The sequence below is a fragment of the Dendrobium catenatum genome, unplaced genomic scaffold (assembly GCF_001605985.2).
Source record: "Dendrobium catenatum unplaced genomic scaffold, ASM160598v2 fragScaff_scaffold_142, whole genome shotgun sequence".
In the NCBI taxonomy this organism is placed as follows: Eukaryota; Viridiplantae; Streptophyta; class Magnoliopsida; order Asparagales; family Orchidaceae; genus Dendrobium; species Dendrobium catenatum.
Window position 1 is genome coordinate 323,199 of NW_021318604.1, and position 20,787 is coordinate 343,985.

At 34.5% G+C, this 20,787-nt stretch overlaps 2 protein-coding genes across 3 annotated transcripts; one reads left to right on the plus strand and one right to left on the minus strand.

Moving 5' to 3' along the window:
- The first annotated feature begins 3,556 nt into the window (after positions 1 to 3,556).
- LOC110103961 (methyl-CpG-binding domain-containing protein 4) lies at positions 3,557 to 12,085 on the plus strand. Its single transcript, XM_020832869.2, has 2 exons — positions 3,557 to 3,714; positions 11,224 to 12,085. The coding sequence occupies exons 1-2, from the start codon at positions 3,709 to 3,711 to the stop codon at positions 11,716 to 11,718; spliced, it is 501 nt and encodes a 166-aa protein (XP_020688528.1). The 5' UTR covers positions 3,557 to 3,708; the 3' UTR covers positions 11,719 to 12,085.
- Positions 12,086 to 13,611: 1,526 nt separating this feature from the next.
- On the minus strand, positions 13,612 to 20,269 carry LOC110103958 (peptide methionine sulfoxide reductase B5-like). Of its 2 annotated transcripts, XM_028700770.1 has the most exons (4): positions 19,851 to 20,269; positions 17,451 to 17,607; positions 17,297 to 17,369; positions 13,612 to 14,003 (listed from the first exon to the last, which is right to left on the minus strand). In XM_028700770.1, exons 1-4 carry the CDS (start codon positions 20,171 to 20,173, stop codon positions 13,993 to 13,995), a joined length of 564 nt encoding a protein of 187 aa, XP_028556603.1. In that variant the 5' UTR covers positions 20,174 to 20,269; the 3' UTR covers positions 13,612 to 13,992. The 2 variants fall into 2 exon arrangements, with proteins under 2 accessions (XP_028556603.1, XP_020688524.1); XM_020832865.2 differs by lacking the exon at positions 13,612 to 14,003 and having other exon boundaries at positions 17,001 to 17,369; positions 19,851 to 20,265.
- Positions 20,270 to 20,787: the final 518 nt, after the last annotated feature.

Genomic DNA, 20,787 nt, shown 5'->3' on the forward strand with positions numbered 1-20,787 from the left:
TGAAGTTAACATATGGGAAAGAGGTCGAGAGAATCCACTAAGGACATATGACCTATTCGAGGTTGTATGTGAGAGCACTACTTGATGATGTTAACCTATATTGAATAGGTCGAGAGAATCCACAAAGGATGTATGACCTATCCTAGGTTGTATGTCAGAGCATTACTCGATGACGTTAACCTGTGTGGAAGAGGTCGAGAGAATTCACCAAGGATGTATGACGTATCTGATATTATAGGTCAGAGTACGGCTCGATGAGTTAACTTGTGAGAAAGAGGCCAAGAGAATTCACCAAAGATGTATGATATATCCAAGGTTATATGTCAAAGTAATGCTCAATGACCTTAAACTGTATGGAAGATGCTAAGAGAATCCACCAAGGATGTATGATCTATCTGAGGTTGTATGTTAGAGAGCTGCTCGATGACGTTAATCTGTGTGGAAGAGGTCGAATCGAATTCCCCTGAGATCAATTTTGCCTTGATAAGGAGGGGATGAACGCCGCGTGTATCCCGAATCAAAGGTGAAAAATGATCTATCTTTTAAACCGTTAGTGCCTTTTTGAGGTCGAGATTAATGCATTACCCGAAGAGTAAAAGCCCAGTTAGAGACTTTATAAAGCTTAAAATTTATTGGAAGCATCGTGGCATTTGCCAAAACCTTTATGATTCCAATATATTGTCTTGAATTTGAAAGAGTTGAAGGAATCTTCTTGATCACGACTATAGTCAATATTGCCCCCATTCCACATTTAATTCCTATAAAATTGATGTAGTAATAGCTGATGCCAGGATGTTGACATGACCGGCCTTTTGAGTTTGAAGCAAAAATTATCGCCAAGTCTTAAACTAGGTTTCCATAGACCGTGCTAAACTATTGTGTCCTAGAATATTTGCGGCAGTAGAGGAATATAAAGTATAATGTTTTAGCTTCATATGAAGATGCAACATGTATATAAATAAAGAGAGAGGATGTAGCATTCTTAAGAGTCACCAAAATTTTTAAGTAGAAGGCAAGGGGAAAAATCACGGGGCTTAGCCCAATTTGAATGAATAAACTAGTATTTGTAGTTGATTACAAATGATGTCATTGATTGGAGGGAAGATCTTGGCTTGGACGCAACAAATATACATCATGTAGAGTATGCTACATGGTGGAAATAGGAAGCATCTCTATTGACGTGTTTGTTTGGTCGGAAGGACCATAGTCGAGGGGCGACGGAGGTCGGAAAGATTGTAGTCGAGCGGAAGTTTGGCGTTTGGTAGAAATTTGACGACGGGCGGAAGTTCAACATCTGGTAGAAGTCCGATGAAAGTTTGACGACAGGTAGAAGTTCGACGACAGTTCGGTGACGAGCAGAAGTTCGTCGTGGGGTAGAAATCTAATTAATAGAGTGAAAGCCATACATACATAGTGATAGTGAGAGCATTAATCTTTTATAGACAACGGAATATAATTCCCACCACCATCACCACCACCACAGATAAAGGGGGAGAAGCCATTCGAAGCTAATATTCTTTTATAAGTACTAATAATATTATATTATTATATATTAAAATGCGGAATAAAAACAAAGTGGAGCCCTTTCTCTTTTCCATCTTCTAAAACACGACATAGTTATCGATCTGTGGGTGTAAATGATTCTAATTTAAGAGACTTCATTATTTTTATTTGTATTTATATAGTTCATTAATTTATGAAACTGAATATGCATATGATTTGTTCATCAATATAAAATTTTTTAAATTTATAAAAACACATATAATTATATGTATATTTGAACAAAATCGAGTTAATTAGGATACTGCTGAATATGATTAAATAAATAAATAAAAAAGATCGAATAGCTTTCCATCCATCGAAAGCTCAGCTCCACAAGTGAAAGCATCCATCCACCCAGCCAAGACCTCTCTCCTCTCCCTCTCCCTCTTTTTTTTCAGAGGAGAAGAAAAAAAGAAGAAGCAAGCAGAGACCAGACTCGTCAACATGTTCCACTGCCTCAACTTCCGGCAGAAGAAATCTGAAGCATCCATGGCGGACGCCACCGCCGCCGCCGCCATGACAGCTGGTGGTCGAGCAGAAAAGCTGGTAAAGATACAGAGCTTTGATGAAGCGTCAAAAGCCCTGCCTGTGAGGCCTACACAGGGCCCGCAGGCTGAGAAGCCGAGGAGAAGCCACAGCATCAATAAGAAGGTTGACGACTTCATTGCACGCACAAAGATGAAGATCATTAGGTCTGTTTCAGGCGTCGCCGCCGCTGGAAGCCATCCTCCTACTTAATAATAATTAATTAATTAACCCTAAACATATCTATATCATAATTATATATTATTGCTACTGTACGTTTCTTATTGTTATTTTGCATGCATGATGGATATAATAAGAAGTATCAGCAAAGCTATATATATCTGTTAAAGAGGAGCTATAGCTGAGATCGATCGAAGAGCTTGCTGTTTATATATATTTATGTATTTGGGTATTTGGTTTTGAGAAAATTCAAGTGAGATCGGAGAGATTGTATAAAGAAAAATAATGATTTTCATATTATGAGAAACTGATCTTTGACATTGAACATAAACCCCGTTGGTCGATTTGGTTACCAAATTTTGTTTTTACCAACTGCTTTGACCATATAGATCATATATAGATTAGTTGTTACATATTTGAGTATCATCGCCCATTCCCAATCAATTTGATAAAAAAAATTTCGTTCGAGAATTATCTGTTGCGTTCCTGTCAAAAAGGATTTATTATTCTGTGCGGTGTTTGGAGATCAATAAAATACGTTATGTCACCCCATTGTTTGGTACTGAGTTCGGTACCCCTCAGTACCGCTGGGTACTTAGCACTTAACAGGACGGGAGAACCGTCTGGTGTCCACACAGAATAATAGCTCCGCCAAAAGTACTCATCATAAATATGAGCTACTTGCATGGTTCTTGTTCATATTCATGTTACAATATAAAAATATTAATAATTTTCTTTTAAAATTAATATTTGCTTTAAATATTTAATTTTAAGAGATTATGATAGAATTTCATTTTAAAATAGAGCCAAAATTAGTAGCAATTAAGATGGGCTGAAATTAATAATTTTTTTTACTTATTTAAAATTATATTATAATCATTGAATTTATTTTAATAAAAGTATAATATAAAATTCTACTGGTTAATACCAAGGTGTAAGAAAATGACAGACTCGTCAATTCAACTAAAAAAATTTGAATTCAGTTTGACTGATTTAATAAACGAGTTAGATTTGAATCGGACACAAATTTGAGCTGAATTTTAATCCAAAAGTAACCAAAATTCGTTTTCTTGTTCGCATAAATGCATAATGTCCTTAGTTTTGGATTAATTTATCTAAAATTTATATTTAACGAGCTATAAATCTTTCTCATCAAAATAAGTATCAAATTAGATTCAGATCATTTAAACTATCATCGGACTGAATTTAATTTATCAGTTTGACTCGTTTATTAGGTCAGATGAATTTCAGATCAGACCCAAACAATTTTGACCCGCTAAACAATTTTGACACCTCTTATCGGCAAAGTTGTATAAAACACATATTATCAGAAACCTGTTGTCATTTGTTTATCCACAAAGCGTCGAGGGTTTTCTACGAGAAGCGTCGGACGCCGAATCGAATAGCAGTGAGCAGTGCCATACAAACCCTCCGAGTTCGAAAACTCCCAAAATCAAGTCCATGGATGTACGAATAATTCAATCACTTCTCTTCCTCTGAAGCTATCAAGATTATCTACATCTCTTTGTTATTCTTTCTCTAATTTATGATATCTTCTTTGTTGAATTTGCATTGCAAGTCGCGATTTTTTTTTAATCCCCGAGCTTCTCTACTCGATTGTTAGGTCATTTGGATGGGATCTCCTAATTTCTCTCTCGTTGTGCCAATGGAACTGTGTTTGGATGTATTTTAGCCGTTTCCCTAATAATTTGTGTTGATTCATGCGGATATATGTTAGCTTAGATCTATGGAGCATTTCGGATTCTTTTTTTTTTAATTATTTTTCGTCATGAGGTTATTTTAGAATCTTATTGAGGGTTTGATTATTGAGTTCTATTTTAAACTGCCTAATCTCTGGTCGTTTTAGGTATTTTTGTATGCCGAGAGAAATTCTGATAAAGAAACAGATTGCGAAGTTGTGTCATGTTGAGGCAGTGGCGGTGGAGGCATTCAGTGGAGGTAAGAACTATGATGTCTTGCCTATATGAGAAACTCCAAAAAAGACAATTTGGATGATAATGATAATTTTGGGGGCATTAGTGGCGGTGGAGGCATTCTGTGATAGAGGTTTGTGATGACATGACCAGCAATGTCTTTGAATGGTGTCTTCATGAATGGTGATGTTATCAGATGGCATCAACATGAGTAGTGTCATGTTGTGAGCAACATCTACAAGAAACATTACATCATTGATGAATCCTTCAAATAGCATCATCTCTTCATCTGTGAGTATCAGTAGGTGTTAGCAATAAGCGATAATATGTCTCGCCAGTGAGCAATGCTGCATCATTTGCAAGCAACTTTAGGTGTGGGATGAGTGACAACATGTCGATGTCAAAAATCAGTGATCTGTCACAAGTGAGGGGAACCGGATATTGTCAACAAGCGACAAGACGTGTTGACGAGCGAGCATCTATGTTCTTTTCTAGAGCCTTATAAATTATAGAGAATTATTCCAATTGAATCAAATATATGGACATGAAGAGGGATAATTTGGTCATATTCAATGCCATTTATTATGCTTAGCTGGAAGACATCCATTGTAAAAAGCTATGTACATATAGATCAGACAGGTCCTTCCTTAGGCCAATCCATTTAGCCTGTTCAAACTTGGGATTGCAGGGGTGGTTGCCTCTGCTAATGTCTCAGATTACTAATGTGAGGTAGCATGTTCTTGGTAACATTCTCGTGAATGTTGATGATGGCCCAGTTGAGTTGGGCCAGTTGGGTCTAGTCAAGATCGGGTCGGTTCACATTGGTTGGGTCGGTTTAGGGCCATCTAGATCTTAATTAGGCCTATTCAAGCTTCCACTAAGTCAACATATAGTTTTATAGTTTATTTGGGGTTTTAATAATGCAAACTTGAGCTCATTTAGACACTAATTCTACCAAATAAACCAATTCAAATTAGGCTTTGGTACAGTTCTTCTAGGGCACTTCAAATTCATGTTTCACTTAAAAAAAAAAACCCATACTTCATTAGATAGGAATTTTTTTTATTACCAACATCTGTCTCTTATTTTTGGATGCTTGTATTTTGAGTTAAAAAAAAAAAAATCTGCATTTTCTAACTAGCTCTAGGACCAACAACCCAGATGCATATTGGCTGAATAAGGAATGCAGGTCTAACTAAACATGCCCTATTGGCTACATAGAAATTTCTGAATTAATTCTATAAGATAAATGGGTATAGCCACATGGGCCTGAAAGGCCATGTGGTTTGTAGACGGAGAGATTGGCAGGTTGAGCAACTTGTGAGAACAATGCAATGAACAAAAACGGTATATGGTGGGCATCAAAGTGAGAAGAGACGGACCTTTGAGTAGATCTTATTTTCTTGTAGAACTTATAAAAAGGCTCTTGTATTTCTCATCATTATTTCCATTGAGATTTTCATGTGCCTCCTTAGAGTAGATGTTATTTTAATATTTTTTTTGAAAATGAGATTTTATTTTTTATTCACAAAATTCTCTATCTTTTACATATTTTAGATTATTAAAAATTTTCATTAATTATGTATGGTAAATATTTTGTGGTCAAACTTGATGTTTAAGTACATGAAAATTAGGAGTTTGTTGCTAATTAATAGGACCCTGCCTGAACTTCTAGCACAATTTAATCCCATTATTTTGTGTCTGAAAAGAGAACAAGAATATGGACATTCTGTTGTTTATAAATCTGTTGGCAGATTTTCAATTATGATGTTTGTTCTTTTGTTTTCAAAGTTTTCTAAATTTTTTGAAGGTGTTCCCTTCATATTTTTTTTTGGTTGGAAAAAGCTTTTATATAGTCCTTGATAATTTTGGAAATTCTTGCACTACATAGATGGAGAAATATTCTGATGTATTTAAGAAATGGATGTTTAGACAAAGTTTGTCGCATTGGGACGCAAAATTATTCTCCCTTGTGTTTGGAAGCTTTTGACCAAGGAAGTATGTTTCTTTATATGATGGTAGTCACTTCTGGTAACCTCCATGGCTAAAACTCTTTAAATGATCACTATAAATATTGCAATCATGAGATTTCTTTTGAAGCAACATTAGGGTTTTGTCAAGAAATCTCAATGCCACTTAAAGAAAAGCAAAGAAGCAACTACCACCAAGATATGATATAGTCTTCCATTGATGATCATACTTTTATCTTGATAGTTTGCCTGAAAGTTCTTGATTTACATTTCAAATATAATACTTATGTTTGAAGATGTGTATGCACTCTCCAGGGTATATATGGATAAACTTGAGGCAATAAGTATCAGGTACTTATTGCCTAAGGAATTTACAATTCGCATGCCCAGAATATTTGATCAGGATAATCAAACTTTAATTGAATACATCACCATCTACAAGATTATATTGATTGTGGGCTTGTGGCTTCCTTTAGCACAAGAGTTGATTGAAATATTCATTGTCACATCCCATTTTGATTCCTTATAATCAATCTAGAGTATAACAGAGAAGGAGAATCTGAACATAACTACTTCTTACTAACACATATTCTAAAATATTTCTATCAGAATTAGAAAGTAAGAAATAGTATGTTCAGAATATCCTAGTATGTCAAGATTTATACTTAACAACATGAAGCAAGTAATAAAATTCAAATAAAATGCACATTTAATATGAAATACAAAGATTTACTAAAACTTTTAATATTTATTTACATCATAAAGGGATCTGAGTGAGAGCTGCACAAATTTTTGGGGATGTAAGTAAATTTTAAATTTTTTAGTAAAGCACTATATTTCATATTAGATATGCATTGTATTTGAAGTTTATTACATACTTCTTGTTGGTAAGTATAAATCTTGATATATTAGAATGTTTTGAATAGACTATTTCCCAATGTTTAAAATTGCGTAATCGGTTATTGAGGCGTTTTTCGTTCGTGAAGCGAGGCGTAAGCCTCAAGGCGTTTTGAGGCGTAAGCCTCAAAATCAAAAAATTGCGTAAACATAAAATGATAAATTTTGTATATACTAAAGAGTAAATAATATATAAAATATAAAAATGCACAAGATATGAAGTGAAATCAAAATTTCCTACACCTTGATTCTAGTAGAGATATTTCAGAATAGGTGTTAGTATGGAGTTCTGTTCAAATTCTCCTTCTCTGTTACACTCTAGATTGACTATAAGAGGGTCAAAATGGGGTGTGACATTCATGAATAGTGAAATTTTGTTGGCTTATTTTATGATTTTCATCATTGTTTGATTGTTCATTTGCTCTTTAGAATGCGTTTTGAGACTCAATGTGAACTATTTTCTTTGTTTATGTTTCCTAAAAGGAAGAGCCACGTTTGAGAGCAATAAAGCATTGCTATACTTTTCCTATAAAGATTATTCATGCTAGTGGACATAAAGCTTTTCCTTATGATTGGCACCTAGGGCCTTCCTAAGAAGTCAGGAATACTAGCTAAGGATGTGGCTTTGAATCTCTAACTTAAAACTTGAAAAGTGGATTTTTTATTCCATTAATAAATCATGGTGACCCTAGGAAAACATCGCCATATATTTATTTTTAAAGGCTTTGCTTAAGAGAAAAATAAGGCATAACTATTTATTTTGTTGTGATTGTTCGTAGGTTTAAAAAAATTGCTTTCCTAATTCACTATAGAAACACAATCACTCATCCAGCAGTGGGCAAGCTGTTCTTCCAACAAGTGTGGAAGCTCTTTGGGTTTCTTACCTCCATCTCAAGTGGTGATAACATATTCCTTGGTTCTGAAGGCCTTTGTGGAGCCTAATCAACATAAAGTTGAATAAGAGCACCACCTTGCAATTAAAGACTGATAGATGCAACCACACAATATAGTATTTGTTATTAGGATACAATTCAAAGCATTCGACTATTTGAGATGAGAGGGTATTGAGCATCTAGTTTGTTTATGATTGAACAAATTCACAGATGGACAAATACAAAAACATATGAGTTTTTTGCATCAAAGAACCTTCGATCTTGAATTTTCTACTTTTATTATTAAGGAGGTATGTAAGAATACAACAACAACATCATCATCATCAAGCCTTTTTCCCACTATGTGGGGTCGGCTACATGAATCCTTTTTCTCCATTATGTCATGTTAAGAGTCAAATTCTCATTTAAGTCTAATAAAGAAATGTCATTTACTCATTTCTAATATTTTTTAACAAATGTTTTTAGGCATACTTCTACCTTTCTCAACATAAGCCAAATCCAATACATCTACATTCCTAACCAGGTCATCGGAAGGTCGCCGTTTTATGTGACCAAACCATCTAAGGCGACTCTCTTTAATCTTATCTTCCACAGGAGCTACTCCAACCTTCTCACGTATATGCTCATTTCATATCTTGTCTCTAAGAGTAAAGCCACTCATCCACCTAAGCATCCTCATCTTTGCAACACTTAACTTAGTCTTCGTTTGGGTAAGAAAGCGCTTTCTTACCACTGCTTAAAGCACCTTTATAGTACAAAAATTAAAATTTTTGTACTGAAAGTTGCTTTAAGAAGCAGTAAGAAACCCGTCCCAAACAAAGCCTTAATACCATGCTTCTCTTTTAAGGAGGTATGTAAGAATAATAAAATTAATTATTTACAAGAAACCATGTATAAATAAAAAAAATCGAAGTTATTGTATGTTGAAAATATTAATAACAGGGGTTTGATAGTAATTGATATAGAGTTGAAAGATAAAATTATTGAGATATTATTATTGTTGGAGACAGTTTAAATGTGGCTAGTGTTTATACTCTTTTAAGTTGAATTAGAAAATAGTTTTAAAATGTATTTTTAGGAGGTTCTGGGGAGGAAATAGGGTATCTTTAGGAGGTGATTTTAATGGCGATATAATTTCTAATAGGTTGTCTATGTGAGGATTCATGATGATCATGGAATAGGAAATATATAAGAAATAAGGGAGGTTATTTTTGATGTCGCATTAGGCTATGATCTTGCAATAGTAAATGCATTTTAAGAAACTAGAAAAATATCTAATTACATATAATAGTGGAGCCGCCAAATCACAAATAAACTTTTTTTCACTTGCAAAGATTTATTTTATTTTGTTTTTTACAAAATGTAAAATGATTCTAGGTGAGAGTTTGAACACATCAAATAAAGTAGCTATTATGGATCTATTACTTTAAGAGTACAAAGAAAATAATTAAACCCAAAAATATGAGAAATAATTTGTAATCTTTTAAGATAGATTATTAATAGATAAATTATTTATTTTGGCCAAATCTGATATGGGATATGCCAGCTAATTCCATTGAAAAGATTGTTTGTAGATGTTAAAAACAATATATAATATATATTATATATATATATATATATAATATATATAGTATATATATATATATATATACTATTAATATATTATATATATTATATATATATATATTTTATTATTACATGATATATATAGGAGACTTTTAATTCCAGAGAGTGTTGGGGATTTTGAGGCTTGTAAACAGTTGTGATAATCTTGATATGTGTGCTCTCAGTGAGCCAGTTATTGTTGTTATTAATGTGAAAACAGTTATCATGATACAGAGAATGCTTAAACAAATGTTTAAATGCGTATAAGTGTATGGATGTTGATAAGCTAGAAGGGGATGAATTGAGAATAAGAATTTTTAGAAATTGATTGCAATGGCATCATCTTGGTGTTTGAAAATATTGGACTAAGGTTATATTGGTGATTTAAGAAGTAAAGAATCGATAAAACTAGGTGATTAAGTTAGCTTTCAAAGTCTTGAAAGGATGTAGAAGTAGTTTTTTAGAGGTTTCTGAGTGAATGCTGAATAAGGATTCATTTATCTGGTCTCACAATGACAATTAATGATTGTGATTATATGCATCAAACTTGGTGCTTAATGCATAATAGTTTATTGGTTTGCAACAAAGCATGATATACATTCTCCCTTGTCTTATTTTACATAATCCGTTGTCAGAAATTGATGCCATATTCATAGATATTTTTACAAACTTGATATAATTTACCTGCACAACTGGTTTAACCTGCTTATTTTTGCCATTGAAATTATTGGTAATTAATAGCATACTCAGGATGATTGTTTAATTGGGTTGGCATCTATAACCAATCATAGGAAACATTTTATGCAGTTAGTTGGTTTTTTTATTTGAGTAATGTAAATGAAAGAATACTTGTTTACTCTCACCTCCTACAAGAAAGATATGCAAGTTTGAAAGCGATGTTCGCAAGTTTTTTTTTTTTTTGTAAGGACTATAAGAAGTGGGTGTGAATTGGAAGAAAATATAAATTGAAAGGGAAGATTTCTTTTCTTTATTATTATCTGGCAAAATCTTTTTGAAAGGTCCCAAGTGTATCAACATGAAAGCGATTCTGTCAAGCTCTCCTCTTAGAGCTGGCCATGTTATCCTATGAAGTTGTGATTTCATCAGTGAACAAAACAGCCTTTTTTCCCTTTCTTTTTATATATATTCCTTAGAAGGTATGTCTAGATTTATACTTGTTATAATGATGTTTTGTAAGTTATGCAGTAACACTTACAAATCTGTAAACAATGAGGCAATTATTTTATAACCTTATTATGTTTAACGGCGCTACATAGAAAATTGATGTTTTGGCTATATCTGGGTCTCATAATGTTTTTCTGCTTTCAGTTTTGAGAACTTCAAAAGCAGTTCTTAAAAGCAATTTTTTGAAAAAACAAGAAAAAAAATTGTACAATATTTTCATCTCAACGCAACTCACCTTGGTCTGTTAGTTGGAAGCTTTGGCTTTCAACTAAGAGATCTTAAATTCGAGTCTCACATATGTGATGTGTGTGTGAGTTTGCCTTAATTGGTCTAAATGTCCCAAAAAAAAAATTATGGAATAGATTCATCTATTTCAATGTTGGGCTAATTGTAAGTTATCATACTATGGCCTCCAATAATTTCCACGTATATTTCTCCTTTTTGGCTTTTCTAGCAGCAGCTGAACACTAAATTGAAGTCTCTTTTATGCAGAAATCGAAGATTCCCAAGGACTCCATTGGAGCATTTGCAGTACAATGTGAGAAATGTTTCAAGTGGAGGCTAGTTCCCACAAAAGAAGAATATGAGACGATCAGGGACACCTTCATAGAAGATCCATGGTGTTGCGAGAAAAGGCCGAACGTTACCTGCGATGATCCCGGTGATATAGAATATGATACCAGTAGGCTATGGATTATCGATAAGCCGAACATTCCGAAGCCGCCCCCTGACACAGAGAGAATACTTATAATGAGGAGAGATTTGTCAAAGTTAGATGTAAGTTACATTATGCCCAATGGGAAGAGGTTGAGGAGCAGTGTGGAGATTGAGAAATTTCTTGATGCATATCCGGAATACAGAGATAAAATTTCTGTAGAAAAATTTGCCTTCACACCTCCAAAGATCTTAGAAGACATGGTTCCCAGAAATTCCGAAGGAAGAAATTCATCAAGGACTAAGAAGTTGAAAACAGTAGAGGATGATTAGTGAACGCATGAGAGATGATATATGTCCAGCCATGTTTTCTTTGTGGTTTATTGTGCACTAAAGGGATTCTGTTACTTTCAGACAATTCTCATTACTTGCCAGGATTGATGATCAATTCTTATTACGCAGATGATGCATTGCATGCCCAACCATTTTTCATTAATGATGCATTTGAAATTGTCCCATAAATTGCAGTTCTGGGAGCACTTTCAAAAGGGCAATTTCATCATTATAGATTTCAATGGATATTGGTTACCTTACCTACGGTCAAAAAGCAATACCAAACGAGAACTGCACCTATTTGATATCATTAGTCATGTGTTCATAATTTTCCTTTGATTTTATATTATATGCATGACTTTATTTATGCTTATACTCTTTTACTTTACAGCAAAGTTAATAGAATGTTATATTTCATTAACAAACTATTTCTTTTACATTAGCTCCATAAAAAATTGTAACCATCAGATTAGATTGCATACTCAGCATTATTATTATTTTTTTTAAAGATTCCTTTTGTTTGTGTTGACCTATATATATGTTTCACGGTCAATTGAGTGTGTTGAGGAAGAAGAATAATTGAAGTCATTAGCACAAGCATCGAGATGCCTTGATCGCTAATAAAATGGGGATACTGAATTTGCTAAGGAAGAATTATTCATACGCAACTAATTGAAAATGAAGACGAGCATGATTGTTGGTAAGCATGATGTTAGCGAAAACTACCCAAATGATCTCTGATTGTCAAACAGTTTGCATCAATATGATTTGAGTATCATATTTCTACTATGAAGGAGGGACCCTTATAGTTGAATTGAGTGAAGGTGATCTAAATTGATAGGATAGGGATGAAAAATTGTGCAATGCTGCTAAAAAATCATCAATTTGCAAAACGGACGTCGTCGTTGTACTCGAAACGTTCGCAGCAGCTCCTCCTCTTTCCATTCCATCAAAATAGGCCTCCTATCCTCTTACCTAATCACCTGTAGCCCAAAATCAGCCCTCTCCACTACTTGTACTCACCAACCCACTTAAAATCAATCCACTACAAACACAAAGAGTCCCCCAACTCGTCAGCAAATTTCCAAGAAGCCCACTTCACAGTCCAATCTTCCCACTCCTTCCTCACCACATATAGCCCAAGGCCCATCTCTCCTCCCATCTGCTGCAAGTTTGAACTCCACACCAAACCCACTTGTACACTACACATCACACTACCTACTGCACATCAACCATTATACTCAACCGAGCTGACAAGACCTAAATTAATATTCTAAGATTAAAATGAAATTAAATGCCATTGACAAAATCAAAGAAGCTAAGTGATATTTGTAATGAACATATAATACAAATAGCAGTTCACCTACAGCCTGCTTATGAGTAAGAGCAAGAATAAAATACTTGTAATAAGTGTGATAACCCACTCATTGAAGAAGACACAATACCTATAATGAATATATCGGACCACCTACGTACTTGTGATACATAAAACAGACTGCCAACTAGTAAAAAGCAATGAGATATGTGATTAATGATGCAACTTGATTACAAGAATAAATAAGGACTCTTAATGCGCATAACAAATCGCTTATAGACAACATTAGAGATCTTGCACTTAATGCGGCCCACCTATGGGCAACAACAAATGAACATGCAATGAGCACATCAACCCGCCTACGACTAAGAGCAAGAATATGAACATGGTACTTGTGATGAGCATGATTGCTCACTTGTTGAAGAAGAAGTACGACTTGTAATGAACATGATTTGCCTATAGGCATGTATAGGGCATGAACAATGAATGTGTTACCTAGCATACAGCTAGGAAGAATGGATTTGCAATGCAAATATCATGACCAGCCTATGTAAAAAGATAATAGATGGACATGTTAATTTGCCCAAAGGCAAAAAACAAGGACTTCCAATGTATATGACAACTCACCTACAAGGCAATAACAAGAAACTTACAGATGGTACAACTTGTCTATTGGAAAAACTAGAAGACTTGTTATACATACGACAGTTTTCCTGTGGATCAAAGTAGTAGACTTATTATTAATATAGCTTGCACACAAGTAGAGAGCGTAAACTTGAAATGCACACAACATTCCCATCTATAGGCAATGTTGGAAGATTTACATTGAATGCAGTTTGCCTACATACAACAGTTGATGACTTCTGCATGTCTATTGTTGGCCCACAATCAAGCTTAACAAAGTTTGTACAACACCACAGCCTGCCTGTAAGAAGCAACAAATGACCTGTAGCACAATGCTACGATTCATCTGCAAACAAAAGCGAGATATTTGTATTGAGAGGGTGTCACGTTGAATTTATTAGCTTGCTTATAAATGAAAGGTGGAGGATTCATGATGCATCGTACAACTCGCTTGTAGGCTGAAGCATGTTCCTACAAGTTGGCTGAAGAAAAAGATAGTCACAGAAGATAAAATGAACTAAATAACACCACTTATGCACGACGAATGAAACTTAACGCACTTCTAAATAACGTCACAAGATCTACAACATTCATACAAATGAATAGAAGTAGTTTGCAGGACCTTACATGAAAATTTGTGCATTTTTCAATAATAATCATTTTAACAATTGATCATATTTGAATATTTCATAACACCCCCTCATGCATCATAATACAATTTACCAAATTTAAACGCATTGTCTCGGGGAACATGTCATTACTTTGAGAAGCATGTAGTAGCCTCCAGAAATGCATGATAGCTTATAAAGAAGCTCTGCCACCTCAAGAAGCATGTCCTTATCTTGAGAAACGTATAATATTCTAGCAATATGCATTAAAACGCATACCAATGCATTTAGAATATGCATGTGTCATGCAAATGTTCTGAAAAATCTATAAATATACATCACAAATACATCTTAATTGCATGTTATTCAAGGATGCATTATGCATTAAATCACATATAGATATATTATGCATATGTATACATCTAACATGCAAATATGTTGTGCACATATACATTGGAATGTGCAAAACCACATTATGCAAACACACTATCTAACATGCAAAAATGGAGTGTCATAATAGTACATTATACTGACATGCAAATAGATCATATGCTACCTTAATGCATTAAGCCACCATTCAACATAAAAAAATGTCATATAAGCACGTTAAGTAGTGCGCAAGTGCATATGTTAACAAACACGTATACATGCAAACATACAAATACATATACAAGTATATCAACATGCAACTAAATACATGTGTATGTGTGATATGCATATATGTCATGCACATCAACTGCATTACATACATATAGCCGTCATATAAGTATATTATATGAAATACACTCAAAAGTACGTACTTGCATGAGCCCCAACAAACATAATACATATACCCACGTGGCATCAGAAGATGTTGTGCAGGTCAAAAGTAAACTTAAGTTTAAGTCCGATCCTTCTCTTTGAATGGATTGAAATTGATATGATTTGAATAGTTGAACCATAAAACAAATACATGATTGTAGTGTCTGCTAAAGTATTTGGTTTTATACGTTTATATTAGACCATCAATATATATTACAAGAAATATTCACTGTTAAAAGCATAAACTCTCGGAACTGACACTCATTAAAGTTAGTTGAAGTATTTAATTCTATACATTCATATATGTCCTTCAATGTCTCTTACAAAAAAAAAATTAACATATTAAAATGAACATCCCAGGTTCTGATATCAACACGATAACTCTTGAAATTAGAAGCTTGACCCGATCCTCTGTACGTTTGCAAGCAAACAAAGTTGACAAGGTCCAACTAATGAAATAATCATACCCAAAAATCCCTAATGATGGCTGTGTTGAAAGCTAATATCAATCAGAGTGGACTATACTCTTTTAAATACCCCCAAATCTCTATACAATATAAATATTTTCAAATGATTATAATTTCACCCTAATGATGATCTTGTTGAAAGCCAATATCAATCGGAGGGGTTAATTTTTGAATTCTACCAAAACTCCAAAGATCTACATCTATTAATAATTTTAATATTTAAAATTAAAATTAATTATTTTAAAACTTCAAGCAAAATTCATTCACCCTCCGCAACCATTTGGCGAGGATGATAAACTCAAGGATAACTCTAGCTCACAAAGAGCAATATCCAGTCGAGAATATCAATCAGATTAATTCTCAAATTTCATTATGCCAATAAGGATGCGACATTTATCCTCTAACCGGTGGTTTGGCCAATACGGCTCCACTTTAACCCAAAGCTTGACAAAACAGCTCTACATGGTATGGTTATGACTGATCCTCTAATCAGTGGTTTGGCCATAGGGCTCCACAAAGAACTCGTGATTTGGCCAGACCGGCTCAACGCGCTTAACGATCATGACCGCGACTCTCTGAACTAGTGATTTGATCGAATGACTCAATTGTATTACGTTCATGACTAAAGCTCGTATGTTCCCCAATGGCTATTTACCTTTGTGTAATGAATCATAGGGTTTGATCGATAGGGCACAAAGCCCTCTATTAGCTAAGGATGACTTGAATTCGTCCCTTGGACAAACATTCACCAAATGTCTATAAAATATCCTTGAACGAAACAACCAATGGCTACCAACAAGAATCCTTCGATCTTATTGGATCAACTACCTCCTCTGACTATGCATATTAGGGACTATGATGACTTGGGACGATTGAACCATGGGATCTTGATTGGTGATAAAATTTTATCATTCCCTTCATCATCCGCTTTAAGTGATACGGGATAAATTTTCTAATTTTAAATTTATGGAGCTGTTGCTACTATATGCTAGATACTACGTATATATTCAACGACTAGGCTAAATCGAAAGTTCTCTCTCATTATCGAGAGGGGTGATTAACTATAAGGGCTTGCGCCTATAGGAAATCATAACTCAGATCTTAAAGTCCTCATTAACAGGGAAAACTCTACGTAGTATCTTATCTCTATGTAATATGTCTTCTAAAAATTTCTCCTGAAACTTAATCCGTTAAAACTCTCCCCGAATATATCACGGAGAGGCTGGGGCCCTAAAGCTCAAATTTTCGGAGCCCACAATTTGCTAATTGTATGGGTAAGAAATTATTTTCATTGGAAGTATTCAACCTATTATAAATAGGTTATAGATTTCTTTAGCTCATGTTTCAAGCCCTACATCATTCCAAATTCCAAAAAAAAAAAAAAAAAAACAATAAAAGGAAGCCAACATTTTAGCCGTTTTCTAGCAGCTCAGGCTTAAATTAGCTCACTGGAGCAAAAGCAAGCAGTTAATATTAAAAATATACTGAGAATCAAAATGATAGAAGATAAGCATACAGATCTTTCAACCGAAAAATCAGTTGTATGTCAAAATCAATAATAAAAATGACCAAGAATCTTACTCCATAGGATGATTATATGAAAATAATTTATCATGCTTTGAAATATATTTTATTAATCCCTCAAGTCTAGGTGTTTCTTTATTATCCAAAAGCTACAGGAATGTTTCAAGAAGTAGGAGAGAACTTGAGGGAAATGCTATTGACACAATGCCTCTCATCGGTTGGGGTTTTGAATCCCTCGCCTTTGAAAACATGACCAAGATGGCCACCACAAGCAGCACATGTAATCTCTACTCTAACTCCATCAGCATCCACCTGAAAACATTGAAACCATTATAATTCATTCAGCAACCAAACATGTAACAATATGTATAAAAATAAAGGAGAGAAATAGACCGTTCGGTTAATGGCTCCAGGTAAACCCTCGTAGAAAGCAGGCCAGCCACAACCAGAATTGAACTTTGTAGTGGATTTATAAAGAGGAGTCCCACAGCCAGAACATTCATAGATGCCTTCCTTGAAGAATTTATCATATTTACCAGTACCTGGATACCTGTTAATAGTTTTGCAGCTCTCTTATAAAATACAGACTGCAGAGTCTTGTTGTTCAAGCAGCACAAATGTTCAATTTATTACGTATCAAATACTATGAAAGAGAATTCCAATACTTTTCATTTAGAAAGAGAATCATATCCTTTCATTTTAGATCATAATTTGATACAGACTTGTAACTTTTATTTCATAATTTGTATTATCTATGCCATTTTTAAAACGATGTTTCAATTTTTATCAAGACACAGTTTGAACTGTACATTGAACTTAAGCATTCATTTTAAGTCATTCTTCAATTAATAAGCTCCTCTACTTTATCTTCTCTATTGGTTTTATTTTGATTTCTTCATATATTTCTCAGAATATCTACAATTTGATTATTTCCTATACAGAAATCACATGTGATTTGAGACGATCTTTTTCCTCCCAAACTAATTTTTGCATTTGATTTCTAACACTTTGTTGGGTGTGGCAAATCAAGCTGGGAGAAAAAGATAGATTCAATCACCTTTAGTTTTTTGTTCTCTCGCACACAAAAGTAATAAAAAAAATACAAGATATTTTACATGGAAATTTGCAAAAGAGGAAAGTCCACACGGTTTTGCTTAGTTGCAAAGATCTACTAATTGTAGAAAAAATCAGTACAATGACGATCCATCTCGAGCAGTTGGAGGGACTTCATTACAAGGTGCCTTTTATGTGGTCGAAAAGAGTTATGACAATGGAACCAAGGTCGGCCTTCCTATGCGTCCATTGTAAATGAAGTAGAAGCTTGTGATGATATGGCCAACACCATCCTCAAATGTTGCAAATGCCGGTGTATTCAAGTAGCATCGACATAGATTATAATACTTTTCTTGTTACAATCTTGGATGCCATGAAATATTCAGATAATTGGTGAAACTATCAAGGTCTTCTAAGACATATCTGACATAACTATTACGATATTAAGATGCCGTTGAATGGGAATCGTGCATCATCAAAACTTTAGGTGGCAATGAGCAATCCTTAGCTTTTCCATAGAATGAGAATGGCCTAGGGGTGCTTAGCTTTTCCATAACAATCCTTTTTTTAGCTTTTATGCAGAAAAATATTTCCACATAACAATTGACATAATTTTTACCAAATGCCTAAAAATTGACTATGTTATCTTAAGTCAGCTAATCACTAAGCAAAAATCATTGCCAAACAAAGCCTAAGAGGTTTGAGCTAGCACTCCTAAAGGTGTAAATATGGCTTAGGATTTAGGCCTTGAAAATGGAGCTTCGTTAAAAAATATTGATCCCAAATTATAGGAGACAAATGCTTCACCATCTTGATTCAAGCTCGGTGTTGCTAGATTTTGATTGTGGAGCTTTAGGTGGAGTTAATCTTTGCAAACCATAGGAATAACAAGATCCACACGGTTTTAGGATTTAGAACACTTAATTGAAGACAAAAGGTCCCTCCAGAAAGTTTCAAATGAGAGTTTAATCACCATGCATCAATCTCCTTAGGTTTAATGCAATTATTCAAGATAAAAAATATAGCTAAAGAGAGAGTAGGCTAGAGCTAGGAATTATGACAGATAAAAGCAAAGCCCTTGAAGATGAAATTCACCATGCTGGTGTCTTGCTTCCAAATGGTTGTTCTTGAGTAGAGCTCAGTTTCCCCTTTTCATCCTTCTTGGGCATTGCCCTTCTTCTCAGTTTACTTCATTTGGAGAGGTTGGCCAAGAGAAGGAAAGCCCAGGGAGAAGAAGAGGGACGAGTAGGGGAGGTGGGGTAGAGTGAATGTAGTGTCAATTCAGGCTTGAATATTGGGGAGAAACTTTGAATTGAATTCCGATTCCATCAATTAAATTTTGACACCCTAAAGACCTATTTATAGATCAGAGTAGGCGAAAGACATGCATAAACCAAATAAATAGAAATAACTAGTAACATGTAAGTAAAGCTTTTTCTTTGAAGGCTTTTGTTCTCTTCATTGACCATATAAAACAGAACATTTTAGATTTATTTGATTCTTTAGTCATCCTCCCATGTAGAGAGGTCAAGTCAATCAGGACTTAAATCAGCCACTTTCGAATCAATCATTCTGTACCAATGATCAAAATCCTTCTAATTAACTGTTTTTTGTTTCCCTATGGAACCTTTATCCAGAAAAATTATCTCCTGAAATCTCAAATCAACAAAACAAACAGCTCAAGCCCAGCAAAATCGGATCAGCAATAACACAAATCGGAGAAGAGAACAGATTAAGTACTCGGTCCCCTTGAGGCGAAGGATCCGGAACTGCTCCGGCGAGAGGACCGCCCTCCACTCGTCGTCAGATTTATGAACTGAATCCGTCGACGCCATGGCTAAACCAATCCGCCTGTTCCTGCAAGGGAGGCAGTAGAACCCTTGACCGATTCCAGCCTCTGCAGAAGAAATCAATGGGAAAGCAGTGGCCTTTAAGTGTGCTCGGTTGTGGATTAAGTTAAAATGGCGCGAAACAGCTTTCGAGCTGGTGCGGAACGGAATTATTAGGGTTCTGTGAGGAAGAGGGAATGCGAATGTGAGCCTCGTGAGCTGAAGGATGCCCATTTCACTTAACTGGTCTATTTTTTTTATCTTTTTCTCTTCAATCTAGAGGTTTTCTTCCCTTATTTTTCATCTCTGTTTCCTTCTGCCATTTATATGGGGGAATGCGAAGGGCCTCTGAAGGCGGATGAAGCTCGGACGAGAGTTTTACATTTGTAATTTGTTTGCTGCAATTTTTTGCAGTTTATTTTAATTTTTTTTATGACCAATACTGATTTTATTTTTAAGTGTGTTGATTGCAAAAAATCTTTAAAAAGAGACTTTCAATATAATTTGTGAATTTTAAAACACATTTAAAAATGATTTAGTTGCAGATTATGGTATAACGTTTTTTTTTTTTTTTCAAATAATGTCGAATTAAATTTTGATAAATAATTGATTAGAATTGTATTCGAGTGGTAATAATTTTATTGACTCTTAAATATCATAATTCAAATATTTTGAGAGGGAAACAAGCCGAATGAATAAAGGTTGCTATCTTCCATCGCATAAGAGGCTTGTTGTGTGTATAACAGTCATGCTCCGTTGAACAAGACTCATAAAGGTCTCATGTATCTGTTGACATGTAGAAAGTGATTCAAATCATATTCGTAATACATCAATAAACTCCTCCCAGT

Coding starts and splice junctions, on each gene's coding strand:
- LOC110103958 (XM_020832865.2), bottom strand. CDS start 20,173: ATGGGCATCCTTCAGCTCACGAGGCTCACATTCGCATTCCCTCTTCCT. Junction 17,608..19,850: donor CTTCGCCTCAAGGGGACCGA/GTACTTAATCTG, acceptor AACTATTAACAG/GTATCCAGGTACTGGTAAAT. Junction 17,370..17,450: donor CTGGAGCCATTAACCGAACG/GTCTATTTCTCT, acceptor CAATGTTTTCAG/GTGGATGCTGATGGAGTTAG.